General features: G+C 53.4%; 1 protein-coding gene across 1 annotated transcript; it reads right to left on the bottom strand.

Moving 5' to 3' along the window:
- Window positions 1-1,221: 1,221 nt before the first annotated feature.
- gipc2 (GIPC PDZ domain containing family, member 2) lies at window positions 1,222-11,672 on the bottom strand. The gene is made up of 6 exons (XM_048989285.1): window positions 11,412-11,672; window positions 5,691-5,876; window positions 4,511-4,691; window positions 2,553-2,665; window positions 2,387-2,468; window positions 1,222-2,238 (listed from the first exon to the last, which is right to left on the bottom strand). The coding sequence occupies exons 1-6, from the start codon at window positions 11,670-11,672 to the stop codon at window positions 2,087-2,089; spliced, it is 975 nt and encodes a 324-aa protein (XP_048845242.1). The 3' UTR covers window positions 1,222-2,086.
- Between the last annotated feature and the right edge of the window lie 67 nt (window positions 11,673-11,739).

Raw genomic sequence — 11,739 nt, 5'->3', positions numbered from 1 at the left:
AAGATGTTCCGCATAAATCCTGCGACTGGGACATTCTCGGACCGCCCTGCCTTCAGAATTACCATTCTGGGAAATGACCCACTGCTCGCTGCAGTCCTACTTTGTGGGGGTGGGGATGGGGGGGGGGGGACAGCCGCTCTGCTTCACTCTAAATGAAGAGGATAATTCCTGCGATGATGGCGCGCCTTCGCCAGCCACAGATGAGAAGCAGGTCTCTCCAGGTTCCTGTTGTGCTTAATACACATATTTATTCTATACTTATGTGATAAATATGCATCTAGCTCACAGACACGGAACATAATCCTAACTGGGTTCCCATTCCACTCCTTCAGAGGTGAATATTTCCAGAAAGGCTGCGAGCAGCAGAATGCAGGCAATGCGCTGCAGATCAGCGGCACTCGGCGCAGGAGCGCAGGACCACCGCGGGGTCGCCCTAATGGTGCTATTAACAGCAGCCTGACTCAAACTGCTCAGAACACTATGCTCTCAGCGTAATGGCTGTACAGCATTACCGTGCGGCATGAAATGCGGCCCACCCCCCCAGAGCTGGCTGCAGCGAGGTCCCAGGACCACAACAAACAGCCAGCAGAAGGACGGTTACAGCACCCAGGGAGCAGAGTGCCGGTCGGTCCATTAGGAAACTGCTCGGGCGGAACATGGGCTTCGACCGGGACCGCGGAGGGGGGGGGGGGGTCGAGTTGATTGAGGATGAGACGACAGCAGACCCGTCATCTAGCCACCTGATTGGACGTGGTGACATGAGCACATTCTCAGGAATCGCTTAGGGAGGAGGGAGCATCATTTCGTAGGAAATTATTTTATAAAGTCAAAGAGTTTCAGTTTGCCCGATAGCAGTATGTATGGAGCACACCAAGTCACCCGAGACATGTCCCTGGATGACAGGATCACCTCCGTGAGCAGCTCCGCCTGGCATCCTGTTAGACGTGACCGTTCGTCACAGAGTCACAGATGAAGGTCACCGTGCTTTTTCAGGGAGCCAAATCACAGCTCAAAGGCCGCCAACTCAGAGACTTGAGGCAGAATGTCAGGACAGCGATACGCAGCGTCCAGAAGCCATCATGGAGCTCACTGGAGAGGGTGGTCCAGCTTCTGATGTCCCTGCTGCTTGGTGCGTCACCGAATGTCACTAAATTCCCCAGCATCCTGCATTTTGCCGGGTTATTCAGTTCAGTACAACCAAACAAAAATTCAAAATCAGAATTTTGATTCAGATTTACTTTATTCTAAAAGTTGGACATTGTAAAATATTTTGCATTTTAAACATTTTCATTAAATAAATTAAGAAAAAAATAAAAGATCTGTCTATAGTGATAAATCTACATAAGCAACCTGTACAAAATGCATCGGGCAGCATGTGGAATGCAAGCTGAGACAGTAAATCACCACCGGTTTCCCAGGCTAATGACGCGGAGCTAATGGCCGAAGCGGAGGGAGTGGGGGGAGCGGTCGGAGCGGGGGGGGAGCGGCACACGGCCCTCACCGCGCCATGGGCTGACAAGTGCTGCACGGTGTCCCAAGGCACAAGAATTTTTAAGAAAAGCGGAGAAGATCCTCTGTTGCAGTTTGGAGAAGAATTTGTGCTGATTCGATTTACAGACCTCTCTCACCCCTCAGCCCCCCCACGGTCACTGGTCTAACAGCAGAAGAGACGGCAGAGGCGAGTCGAGTGACATCAATAAAGGAGAGTAAAAAAAAAAAAAAAAATAATCAACAGAAAATGGGAGCTGACCCCCCACCCCCCCCGCCTCCTCACCGGGTCCAACAAAGGACTGAGCGCAAAAAAACTGCTAGAAGGCTGTGAAAGCGAGGGAGCGAGGCAGCGACTGCCGCTAGGATCTGCACCTGCATCGTCCTGCCGGGTCTCCGGCGGCATGGCGATTCACAGACGGCTGCTGGCTTGGAATCGGCAGTGAGGATCGGAGTGAACACGGGCGGCGGGACCCCGAGGCTGCGGCGTGCCCATGGCTGAGCACAGGCTTCCAGGATCAGGCCCACAGCACTAACACTATAAAAAAAATCAGACACTTCGTACAAAAAAGGAGGGGGGGGCCACACAGCAGCAGCATCAGAAACGTCCCTGCTTGGCGTCCCCGATGGCTCCCCAGACGTCGAAGACGAACTCGTCCGGAAAGGCGAAGTCGCCCAGGGCCTGGTCCAGCGCCATGGCGAACTCGTCTGGATTGTGCTTGTCCCGGCCCACCTCCACCATCGTCGAAGCTGAGGGGAGTAAGGGGCCGCTAAGTACCATACAGGTGCCGTTAGACGGCAGGGGGCAGGTCAGCTGAAACGGGCCACCCAGCTTGGTCAACTTATTTCAGAGACTTTAAATCTACAGATGATTTTTTTACAGATGCTCCTTGCTCACCCAGCTCCGTGTCCCGGATCCCCATGTAACTCTCCAGAAGATCATCCACCTTCTTGATGGCCTTCTCCTCAAACTCTGTCGGCTGAAAAAAAAACACTGTCAGCCCGGCTGAGCCTGAACACGCAGCCACGCCTTTAGCTTTAGCCTTTAGCGTGCCGACGCTCACCACTTCCTCTACGGTGGCAGGGCCCTTGGCCCGGAGCCGCAGGGTCCCCCTGCCTGTCCCCAGCCGGCTCTCACCGGCCGCTTTGCTGCCCCTGGACCGCGGCTCCAACATTTCTGTGAAGAGAAGGCAAGACCCAGAGGAATGACCCTCGTAGCCTTCAGTGATATGACAAGTGGTCACATGACCACCGCGTCTGTCAGGGTATGACCTCTTGCAGCCTAATATCAGGGCTTCCCAACTCTCAGAATTCTTAGATTTTTGTAGCCAGAGGTTAGAAAATAAACTGAAAACCACGATGAAGGTTGTCCCCCCCCATCTGAATGTACCGCACTGCATCATGTTGGTAGCTTCTCTGAAATAATGACAGAAGGGAGCCACTGTGGGCCCCCCGCTCACTGACACACACCCACCCTGCCCCCCGCTCGCTTTGACTTATCCTTAGCTCACTGAAACCCCCCCCGGAAGCCCCCATCCCATTTTCAGTCTTAAACACACTAGAAGAACCACACTTCACACAGGCAGCGAGATCCTGCCGGAGTCAGGGGGGCCGGGGGAGGCAGTGATGAGGCACCAGGAGAGCCCATTTTCCAGGTCACAGTGACCGCGCCGGTGGGCAGACAATGTGCCGCGGGCCAGGTTTCTGTACTGCTGCCGCAGATGGACACTGCGGGGGGGGGGGGGGGGGGCCCAAAATGAGGCCTCTGTAGTGGTTATTACCCTGTACCTGAAGGCCTGAATCGCGCAGCTCAGCATTCCCGCTCCGCTCCATCAACCACCCGCTCGCCCTGGGAGGGTCTTTCTGCCCGGAATCCCAAAGGGGGGGGGGGGGGGTCGGGATAATGCGGACGCCAAGCTACTCTTCGAGGGAGGGGTTAATGTGGGGCCTTTAGGAAGGTTTCCCCTCCCCTAATGCATCGGTCATTAACCGCCCAGCACGTCATCAATAAAAAATGCTCTCATTAGAAATGGCACTGTCCGACAGAGCCAGGCGCAATGCGATGCAGAATTTAGGGAGGCTAAGCGGGGGCCTGGTGCCACTTCTGGGGGCAGGATCTGAATGTTAGCTGAAGCTGGATCACACACACAACGCCAATCAAAGAGAAATCTAACCCGTACTGACATGCTGCAGGTGCCCAGATCAGAATGGCAGGTATCATTTCCTGTCCGGCTCACAGATCCGGGTCTAACGAATGTTAACGTGAATCATAAAGTCATAAAACCCACACGTCTGTGTCCTACAGCTCGGCTAAATGGTCACACCGGGACTGGAACAGCCCAACACGTTCGGCTCCAAAACAAACAGGCCAGTCAGCACCAGATAACCGGAGAACGGGAGGCAAAGGCTGCTGGTCTGTGAGCTGCCAGATCATAAACTCACAGACCGTGAGAGCACGAAAACGGCACCTCACGGGGGGGGGGGGAGCGCCCTACCCCATGAGCACCGGCACACAGTGGTCCATCAGTTGTGGTAAATCTGTCCCTGACAGTTCGACTCCCCCTACTGGCCAGATGGAGGCCGCATGCGCGTTCGTGCAATGAGCTGCACTTCTCTAATGAACGGGGGCAGGGGGCTGTAACACATCACGAAGGCGAGTGATTTAGGAGACTCGCTTCCCAGCCTCGCCTCCATTTCTCCAATTTTCCAGAGAACTGAACTGGAATTTCAACTCTAGACACTGGCGCTCCAACTTAAAGTACGCACCTCAAAACTATGGAGGAAGTGGCACAGCCAATCAGAAAAGCTCACCCTTGGAAACAAGTCCTGTGATAGGCTAAGTGATCTAGGATACCAAAAAGGGGGGATTTCACCATGGCCGGTCGCTCAGTCAGGACGTTTAAGCTCTACAGAGTTTCATTTATGCGCCTCAGGAAGTTGTCACTGCATATGTCCAGCAGGGTGACAGGCTGGTGTTTACTCACATCATAACGAGATGTTTGGGTGTTTGTCAGTCACTCACCGAAGGCCTTCATGGGCTCCACCAGCTTGAGTTTGAAGGTCTGGCTCTTCGGAAGTTCCTTCAACATGCGTGCCACCTCATAGTGCCGAGTGCCCACGATGTTCTTCCCGTTGATAGACTCTATGTGATCGCCCACGCAAATGACCTTCACGCCGTCGGCCACGCTGCCCTCCTTGATACGCTGAGATATGGACATGGGAGCACTGGTTTACAGAAGGAAGGACAGACAGATGGATAGACAGGGAGAGAGAGTGAGAGACAGAGACAGGCAGGTGGACAGAGGGACACAGCAAAGGATGGTGGAGAGAGAAAGGCACAGACAGAGAGACAGACAGGAAGGCGGGCAGGCGGAGACAGTGGCATGGGCTCGCCGGCACGCAATTTGAGGGTGACCTCTGTGTTATATAAAAACTCAGGGGTGAAATGATTATCGCATTAAATGCGGCCAGGAATTCCAAGGAATTCCAGCAGTCCATAGTAATTTTCATGGCACAGTGTTGCTATGTGCTAAAGCAGTGGGCGTCCACAGCACTTAACTTTGCTCTTTGAAAACTGAATCTGAAGTTGCTCCTGGACCTCACACAAAAAAAGAAATCAACCCCTTGAAGACATTGGCAAGCCAGCTGCTGACAAGCAGGCTGGCTAAGAGTGACACCTGCTGACAGAAATGTGAAAGTGCAGCTGGCGGGTAACTGGGACGCGCTTATTGGGTCAGGAAGGGCGCCCTGTTCCTTCAGCTGCTACTCATCACAGGCCACGCAATTCTTTTGTCTGCAGCTTAGCGGAACGCAAAGGGCTCCTCCATCCGGGGGGGGTAAATGCGTAAATCAGTTACGCATTCTCCCCCCCCAAGGGTTTCATTCAAGGACGCCATGAATGCTAATAATCTGAGCGATTAGCTCAGATTACTCACTAATATTTTTTGCCTTGGAAAATGCCCTTATTTGGGATTCTTAACGCGCATTTACAGTGCGAGGGGTTAGAGAGCTCAGACTCCACCAGGCGCCGCGAAGCCTGAGATTCGGGACAACAACACCCCAGTCATGAACCACTCGCAAACTGAACTCCCATGAATTCCCGGGTTCCTGTGTGCCACAAAGTAGCACTCAGGGAAACATGGTGCTGCCTGTAAGGCACGACGTGCCGAGTTTCGATGGACGCACAGTGAGCCGTGGCCCACCTTTATGAAAGCATATCCGGCCCCGTTGTCTGTGATGGTGAGCCCCAGCGCATCCTCGGCCTTCAACACCTCCACCTCCTTCTTGATCCCCTTGATGTGCGCAAAGATGAAGTCCTCCAGACCGATCTGACCGCCGAGGAGCTTCTCCATGTCAATCTTGTGAGTGTTGAGAGTGCAGAAGAGGATCTGGGGGGAGGGGATGTTCATTACATTGAATTTAAATTAATAAATAAGCCAGAATAGCCCTTTCTACATCAAAGCATAACCCCCACAATTACCATTTGCATTAGATTACATCCTTCCTGAAGTGGGCTCCTCCACACACACAGAGAAGAGGCAGGACTCAAACCCCAGCCATGGAGATGTGAGGCGACAGCGCCCCCTACTGAGCCACCATTGTATTACAGACTCATAAGCGCCATTTTGGGATTCATTCCCAAATTTACTCACACTTAACCTTTTAATATCTTTAAAACACAAGTTCACAATCCCTTCTCAGAACATCCACTCCATGCCGAAGAGCGTCATCATATCATATCGTAGGAAAATGACTTTTTAAAAACAGGAAATCATAAAACTAGACTTTAGAATGTGAATCATTACTTGTTACTGTTATGGTAGGTTAATAACCATTTTAAGAGGAGCCAGTAATATCTGCAGCTTAAAATGTATCCCAGTGTCCTTTGCATGTGCCATACTCCCAAACCGCTAGCAATGTTAGCCGTTAGCGCCAGTAAACATGTTCTGAATGACACACAAACCTGCGTTTACCGCTGCCAAACGTTCACCGTGTCTAACCTTAATCATCTTTTTTTAAAAAAGTGTGCCTTAAAAAGGCAGGCTGTGCACCTTCAACCTCGGTGTGACTCAGCAGGGACGACAGACCAGGAACAACCGGGGATTTCCCTCACACTCCACTGGGGAAGATGGCTGATTGTCTAATGTAATAATCTCTATTACTTTAATAGCTGTGTCTTTAGCTCGGCTGCTGCCAACCATTAATAAATGTTAAATATCGACCGGCAATATCAGGCAAAATTGACACATCAGACCCAACCCAATATATCATCCATCCCTACATTTGTTCATAATGCGCACAGGTCATCCGACAGGCTGGACAGGTCATCCGACATACTAGGCATTCTCCTGGCGAGCCGGTGGGTGTTAGGGCAGTAAATCGTGAGATTTACCATGATACGGTTCAACCTCAGTTCAATATGAAATGATATTTGAAATGTTACTGCGATACAAGTCGACTCAGTAATACATGATTGATATTATCAATACAGTAAAACATAAGATGATTTTAGTAGATCTGAAATCAAAGACAATAAATGTTTCATTTTTCATTTTATCAAGAGAGTACACAAAAATGTCGGCACTGGGAACACGAGCGTCATGTACGAGTGTATTTGTACTTAATATCTGTACAGCACAGTCTGCAAACGTAGGAGGCCAGCAGGATACACAGAATGCACTGTAATGTTCTGGTCTCTATGAAGGTGAGTCTCTGGACGGCTTTTTGGTGTATGGCTTTTTGGGCTGGCAAAAATGATCATGGGGGACCTCCCAGTGAAATTTACTGGGGGGACCCCAAAGTTCAAGGCCAAAACTCGAACCCAGTCCAGTCCTGGAACTGTGCATCCATGCAGGATTCTCTACAGATCAGACACATTCGCCTTTCGATTTATCCCTAAAAATAAAATCACCGTCACAAGCGCAAGAGCCGGGCTCACATCTCACCCCCACCCCCATGCCAGAAGGAACAAACACAGGCCAACAGCAGGAAGCAAATCAGTGCTGTTCACTGTCCGTCTCCTGTGGTTATTTGTGATTAACAAACAGCGCATTCAAATCGCTGGCTGGGCCTCCTGTCATCATGTGACCTGAGAGTGACCTTTTCACAGCTGCTGGTCACCCAGACCACCCAGAGCCGCCCCCCCCCCCCCCAAACCCAGGCAGGGGAAACGCGACACCCTGCCGCGCACGGGGCAGTGGTAGGCATTGGCGTGTTACTTCGCCGACCGGGAAGCTGGAATCCATAAATAAACAACCTCCTGATATCAGTGGGAGCCGCACCCTCACCCATCTGGATGTGCGTCCGACAACGAAGCTGTAAAAACGCCTCCTGCCATGCAGGCAGCCCCCGCCTCCCCTCCTCCCCTCCTCCCGCCTCGCCTCCTCCCCTCCCGCCTCGCCTCCTCCCCTCCCGCCTCGCCTTCTCCCCTCCTGCCTCGCCTCCTCCCCTCACGCCTTCTCCCCTCCCGCCTCGCCTTCTCCCCTCCTCCTTCTCTCCTCTTCCACGCCTTCTCTATTCTCCTCTCGCCTTCACCTCTTCCACCTTTGCCTCTCTCACCTCACCTTCCCCTCTCCCCTCCCACCTCACTGACCCCACTCCTGCCTCACCATTGCCTCTCCCACCTTCCACTCTCCCATGTCCTGCCCCACCTCCCCCTCTCCACCTCACCGACTCTTCTCCGGCCTCGCCTTCCCCTCTGCCGCCTCACCTGCTCACCCCCCCCCCCGCGGCCGCTTTGTTGTCGTAGGAACTGCTCGGGCTCCAGCTGACAGAGGCAGGCTGGTTGCCCCTAGTAACCAGGGCTTATGAAATGGGAAGGGATTAGGTGAGGTGGGGCATTACACAGAGAGGTGAAGTGCCCCCCCCCCATTCACCCAGCAGGAGGAAACATAGAGCATGAAGACACCATCAGGGCCCTTCGCTCCTCCTGACTCTGGGGAGGACGAGCAGGAGGCGCTGAGGAGGACTGTCTCACAGAGATCAAGCTTCGAGACGACAGCCTTCATTATGCACATCAGGCAGGTCCAGAGCGGCCCAGCTTGTAGAGGCCCCCCCCACCCTGACTCACACAAGCCTCTGAGAGCAGCCACCATCATTCAGGAGGGGCGGAGGGCTGGGAAAGCAGCTTTATCACCCACTGCCAGTGTGTAGGGACCAAGCCGGTCACAAGCCAGAAACATCCGAACCAAGCGGAGAGGAGAGCAGGAAACACAATCGGCCTCTCAGTTAATACATGCAGTCATTAATTTCGCTTCAGGTTAAACACAGTTCTGCTTTGGGAGAGACTGGCAGGGTCTGCAGGACGTGAAACGCTGACAAGGCAGAGGCCTGCAGAGTGAAGCGTAAAACTGAGGGCACGGCACCATAAAACCCATCATTCATTAAAAGATGGCTAACTTACAGCGCTGAGCGCTGGGGAGGCGCGGGCACCATTACCGAGAGGCACGGCTCCGGAAGAGACCGCCTGTTAGACTCTGATCCTCAGCCACTCGGAAACCTTAACTTCACACTTGTGAAGTTTAACAGCGAAGGTTCTGGGGTACGCCAGTCTAGGATTAACCACAGGAATGTTTTTTAAATTGACCAGCAATGTACTGTGGAGGCAGGTTAGCACATGTAGCGGCCATATAGGCGCTGGTGCCAGCCAAACTCCTGCCATTCCGAACCCAGCGGGTCTGGCCATGTCATGTGACTTCCCAGCCATCCCCACCCCCCCATACCCCATACGGGCACCGCAGCGAAGGTGACGCGTCTCAGTGGCTTCACACAAAGCGGCGTGTTTGGACGGGTCCCCGGCTGCAACAAGGTCGCAGAACCTGCTCACTTATGAAACAGATGACAGGAAATCTTTGGGAAGACAAAGTTCAAGTTGTGGGAGAGAAATACTCTGTTTAAAAGCCACACACATAACGTGCAGAGTGCAGACACGGCTCCTGTGAGGAGGCCGCGATGAAGAGGTGCATCCTGGGATAGCCCCCCACCCCCCACCCCCATAGGGAGGCCTCCAAAACGTCTAGGCGCCCCGGAGTCATTGCTTCCCTCAATCCTCACTCTGGGTGCAAGGGGGGGGCGGCAGCCCTAAGAAATCAGAGACATGATCCCACAAGCGCAGGTCTTCGCCTTTTTAAGAAAAAGCCTTGGATTTACAGCAGCATAACCACACTGTTCTGTAAAGTACAAATCGCAGAGAGAGAGACAAACATTTTAGCATAAACTGATAAAGACAAAACACTGATAGCTGAGCAAACAGCTGAATCTGCAATAACCTGGAGGTTCACTCCCATTGGGGTAAAGGATCCGTCCTCGGCAGCCAACCAGCCGCCGGAAGGTCTCACCCCAAACAGCCACTGCAACCGACCCATAGGCAAAGCAGTGCAGCCGCCACCCCGGCCCCCGCCCCCGGCCCCCACCCGCAGTAAAAGTTGCAGCCATGCCAAGAATAAGTTGAGTTTCCCCAGTGCCATGACTCTCTATTGCGCCACATACTGCGGCGCCTATCAGGACGTGAATCTGCATAAAGTCCCACCTGACATGAAGGCTGTCAGATCGTTAGAACAGAACAGCAAACACAGGACAGCAGGATTCCAATTCTCCGCTTCCCTCGGAACAACGTCCCAGACGACAACCTACGAGGCGATATCACGGAGACTCGGGGCTCACGCTGTGCTACAGGCCCTTAATCTCAACTATACGCAAACCGTCTCTTAGTTCACCATGAACGCGCGTGTCTGAAAACAGGAGGTGGCAGAAACAGCGACCAAGGCCACAGGAGAGGAGCGTAGTTCACAAAGCAGCCACTCCCTCTGGCCCGGGTTGGTAAACGTTCCGGGGCGAAAGATCACAGGGGAAGAAAGAACTGCTGTCTGACTCCAGAACATTCTGGTGGTAGTTAGCGGGAGGTCAGCGAGATCAGCGGCACCCTGGGGAAACCCAGTGCTGCATTTATCAGCCCAAAAGGGCCGTGCTCAGCAGGCAGGATGCGAGGGACTTCCTCAGATGGGCCGAGAGGTTCCCCTCACCCACAGGGCACGTTAGCAGCTGCAAAACTGTCACCGGTCCAGCCGCAGAGCGGGCTGACGGCACTCCAGCACCGGGGCGTCGCTGACGGAGGTTCCACGCTTGACACGACTGCAGAACGCTGGGAAACGCAGAGGTTCCCTGACAATAACCGCCTGCTGACCGGCGTATTAATATCAGGGCGATCCGGTCATGCAACAAGCGTCACGCAAAGCAAAGGATAACCCAGATACAGGCACTAACAAGGTGTTTTATACATACATCCAAACGTATTTCACCTAAAGAACCATGATTGACACCCTAAACGGTCACAGTTTCTACTCGACAGACGGGGGTCACGCCAAAGCCCCTGTTAAATCGGCCAGTGCCGGAGTGACAGCGATCATGCAACACCAGTCCCACTGCTGCCTTCGCCGTGAGGAATTTCGTGTCACTCCTTGTCGAATGTTTACACGTCTCAAGTACTCGGAGGTGTTCCTCAGTCGTCAGACTGGTTCCTCGGCGGCCCTGGGCCCGACACCCCCTCCAGCATGAACGCCAGCGTATCGAGTCCCACAGACAATGTCACCATGTCACAAAGCCTCTTTATAAGCAGGACAACGTCACATCTGGCTTCAAAACACACTTCCTTCTGTGTAGGGTTACAAGCTGCGACCCAGCATTCAGAAGGTCTTATGAGCAAATACTTCAGCATTAAAGGGAGTATATAGATAGAAAATCCAATATATTACATATATAATAATAAAAAAGACAACTTAAACACAGACGTGAAGTAGTCTTATTGGCGTGGCATGACGCCCAGCACGGTGCCGACATGCCGCTGGCAGACCCCCCGGGGGGCATGATGACACCCCCCCCCACCCGCACAGGAGCGGCAGCAGGAGGCGGCGCCCCGCACTGCCTACCTCGGGCGCGCTCAGGTTGAAGGCCTCCGCGATCTTGCCGTAGAGCTCCCGGACGTTACTGAAGCCCTCGATGCGCCCGGTGGGGCTGCCGTGTGCCAGCTGCGTGTGGAAGACCAGCCGGGGCCGCAGGCTGGCGGGCGGCGGGGGCAGCCCGGCTCCATTCGCCGCCGGCTTGGCCGCTGAGCTCCCCACCTCCTCGTTCTCCACCAAGTTGGAGCTCTCCCGGGACTTGCTCTTCTTTTTTCTCAGTCCCAAAGGCATCTTGTTTATTTTCCGCAGTTATATGTATATATTTGTAACAAGCGACGGAATGGCCGTAAAGAGGGCG

The sequence above is a fragment of the Brienomyrus brachyistius genome, chromosome 21 (assembly GCF_023856365.1).
Source record: "Brienomyrus brachyistius isolate T26 chromosome 21, BBRACH_0.4, whole genome shotgun sequence".
Taxonomy (NCBI): domain Eukaryota; kingdom Metazoa; phylum Chordata; class Actinopteri; order Osteoglossiformes; family Mormyridae; genus Brienomyrus; species Brienomyrus brachyistius.
This window is presented reverse-complemented; position numbering and strand designations above follow the sequence as displayed.

Bases quoted from the DNA above. Each gene is read 5' to 3' on its own strand.
- gipc2 (XM_048989285.1), bottom strand. From the start codon at position 11,672: ATGCCTTTGGGACTGAGAAAAAAGAAGAGCAAGTCCCGGGAGAGCTCC. The intron at 4,692-5,690 runs GTGGGCCACGGC...TCCATATCTCAG, and splicing joins CCGGATATGCTTTCATAAAG to CGTATCAAGGAGGGCAGCGT. The intron at 2,239-2,386 runs GTGAGCAAGGAG...TACTCCCCTCAG, and splicing joins GATCCGGGACACGGAGCTGG to CTTCGACGATGGTGGAGGTG.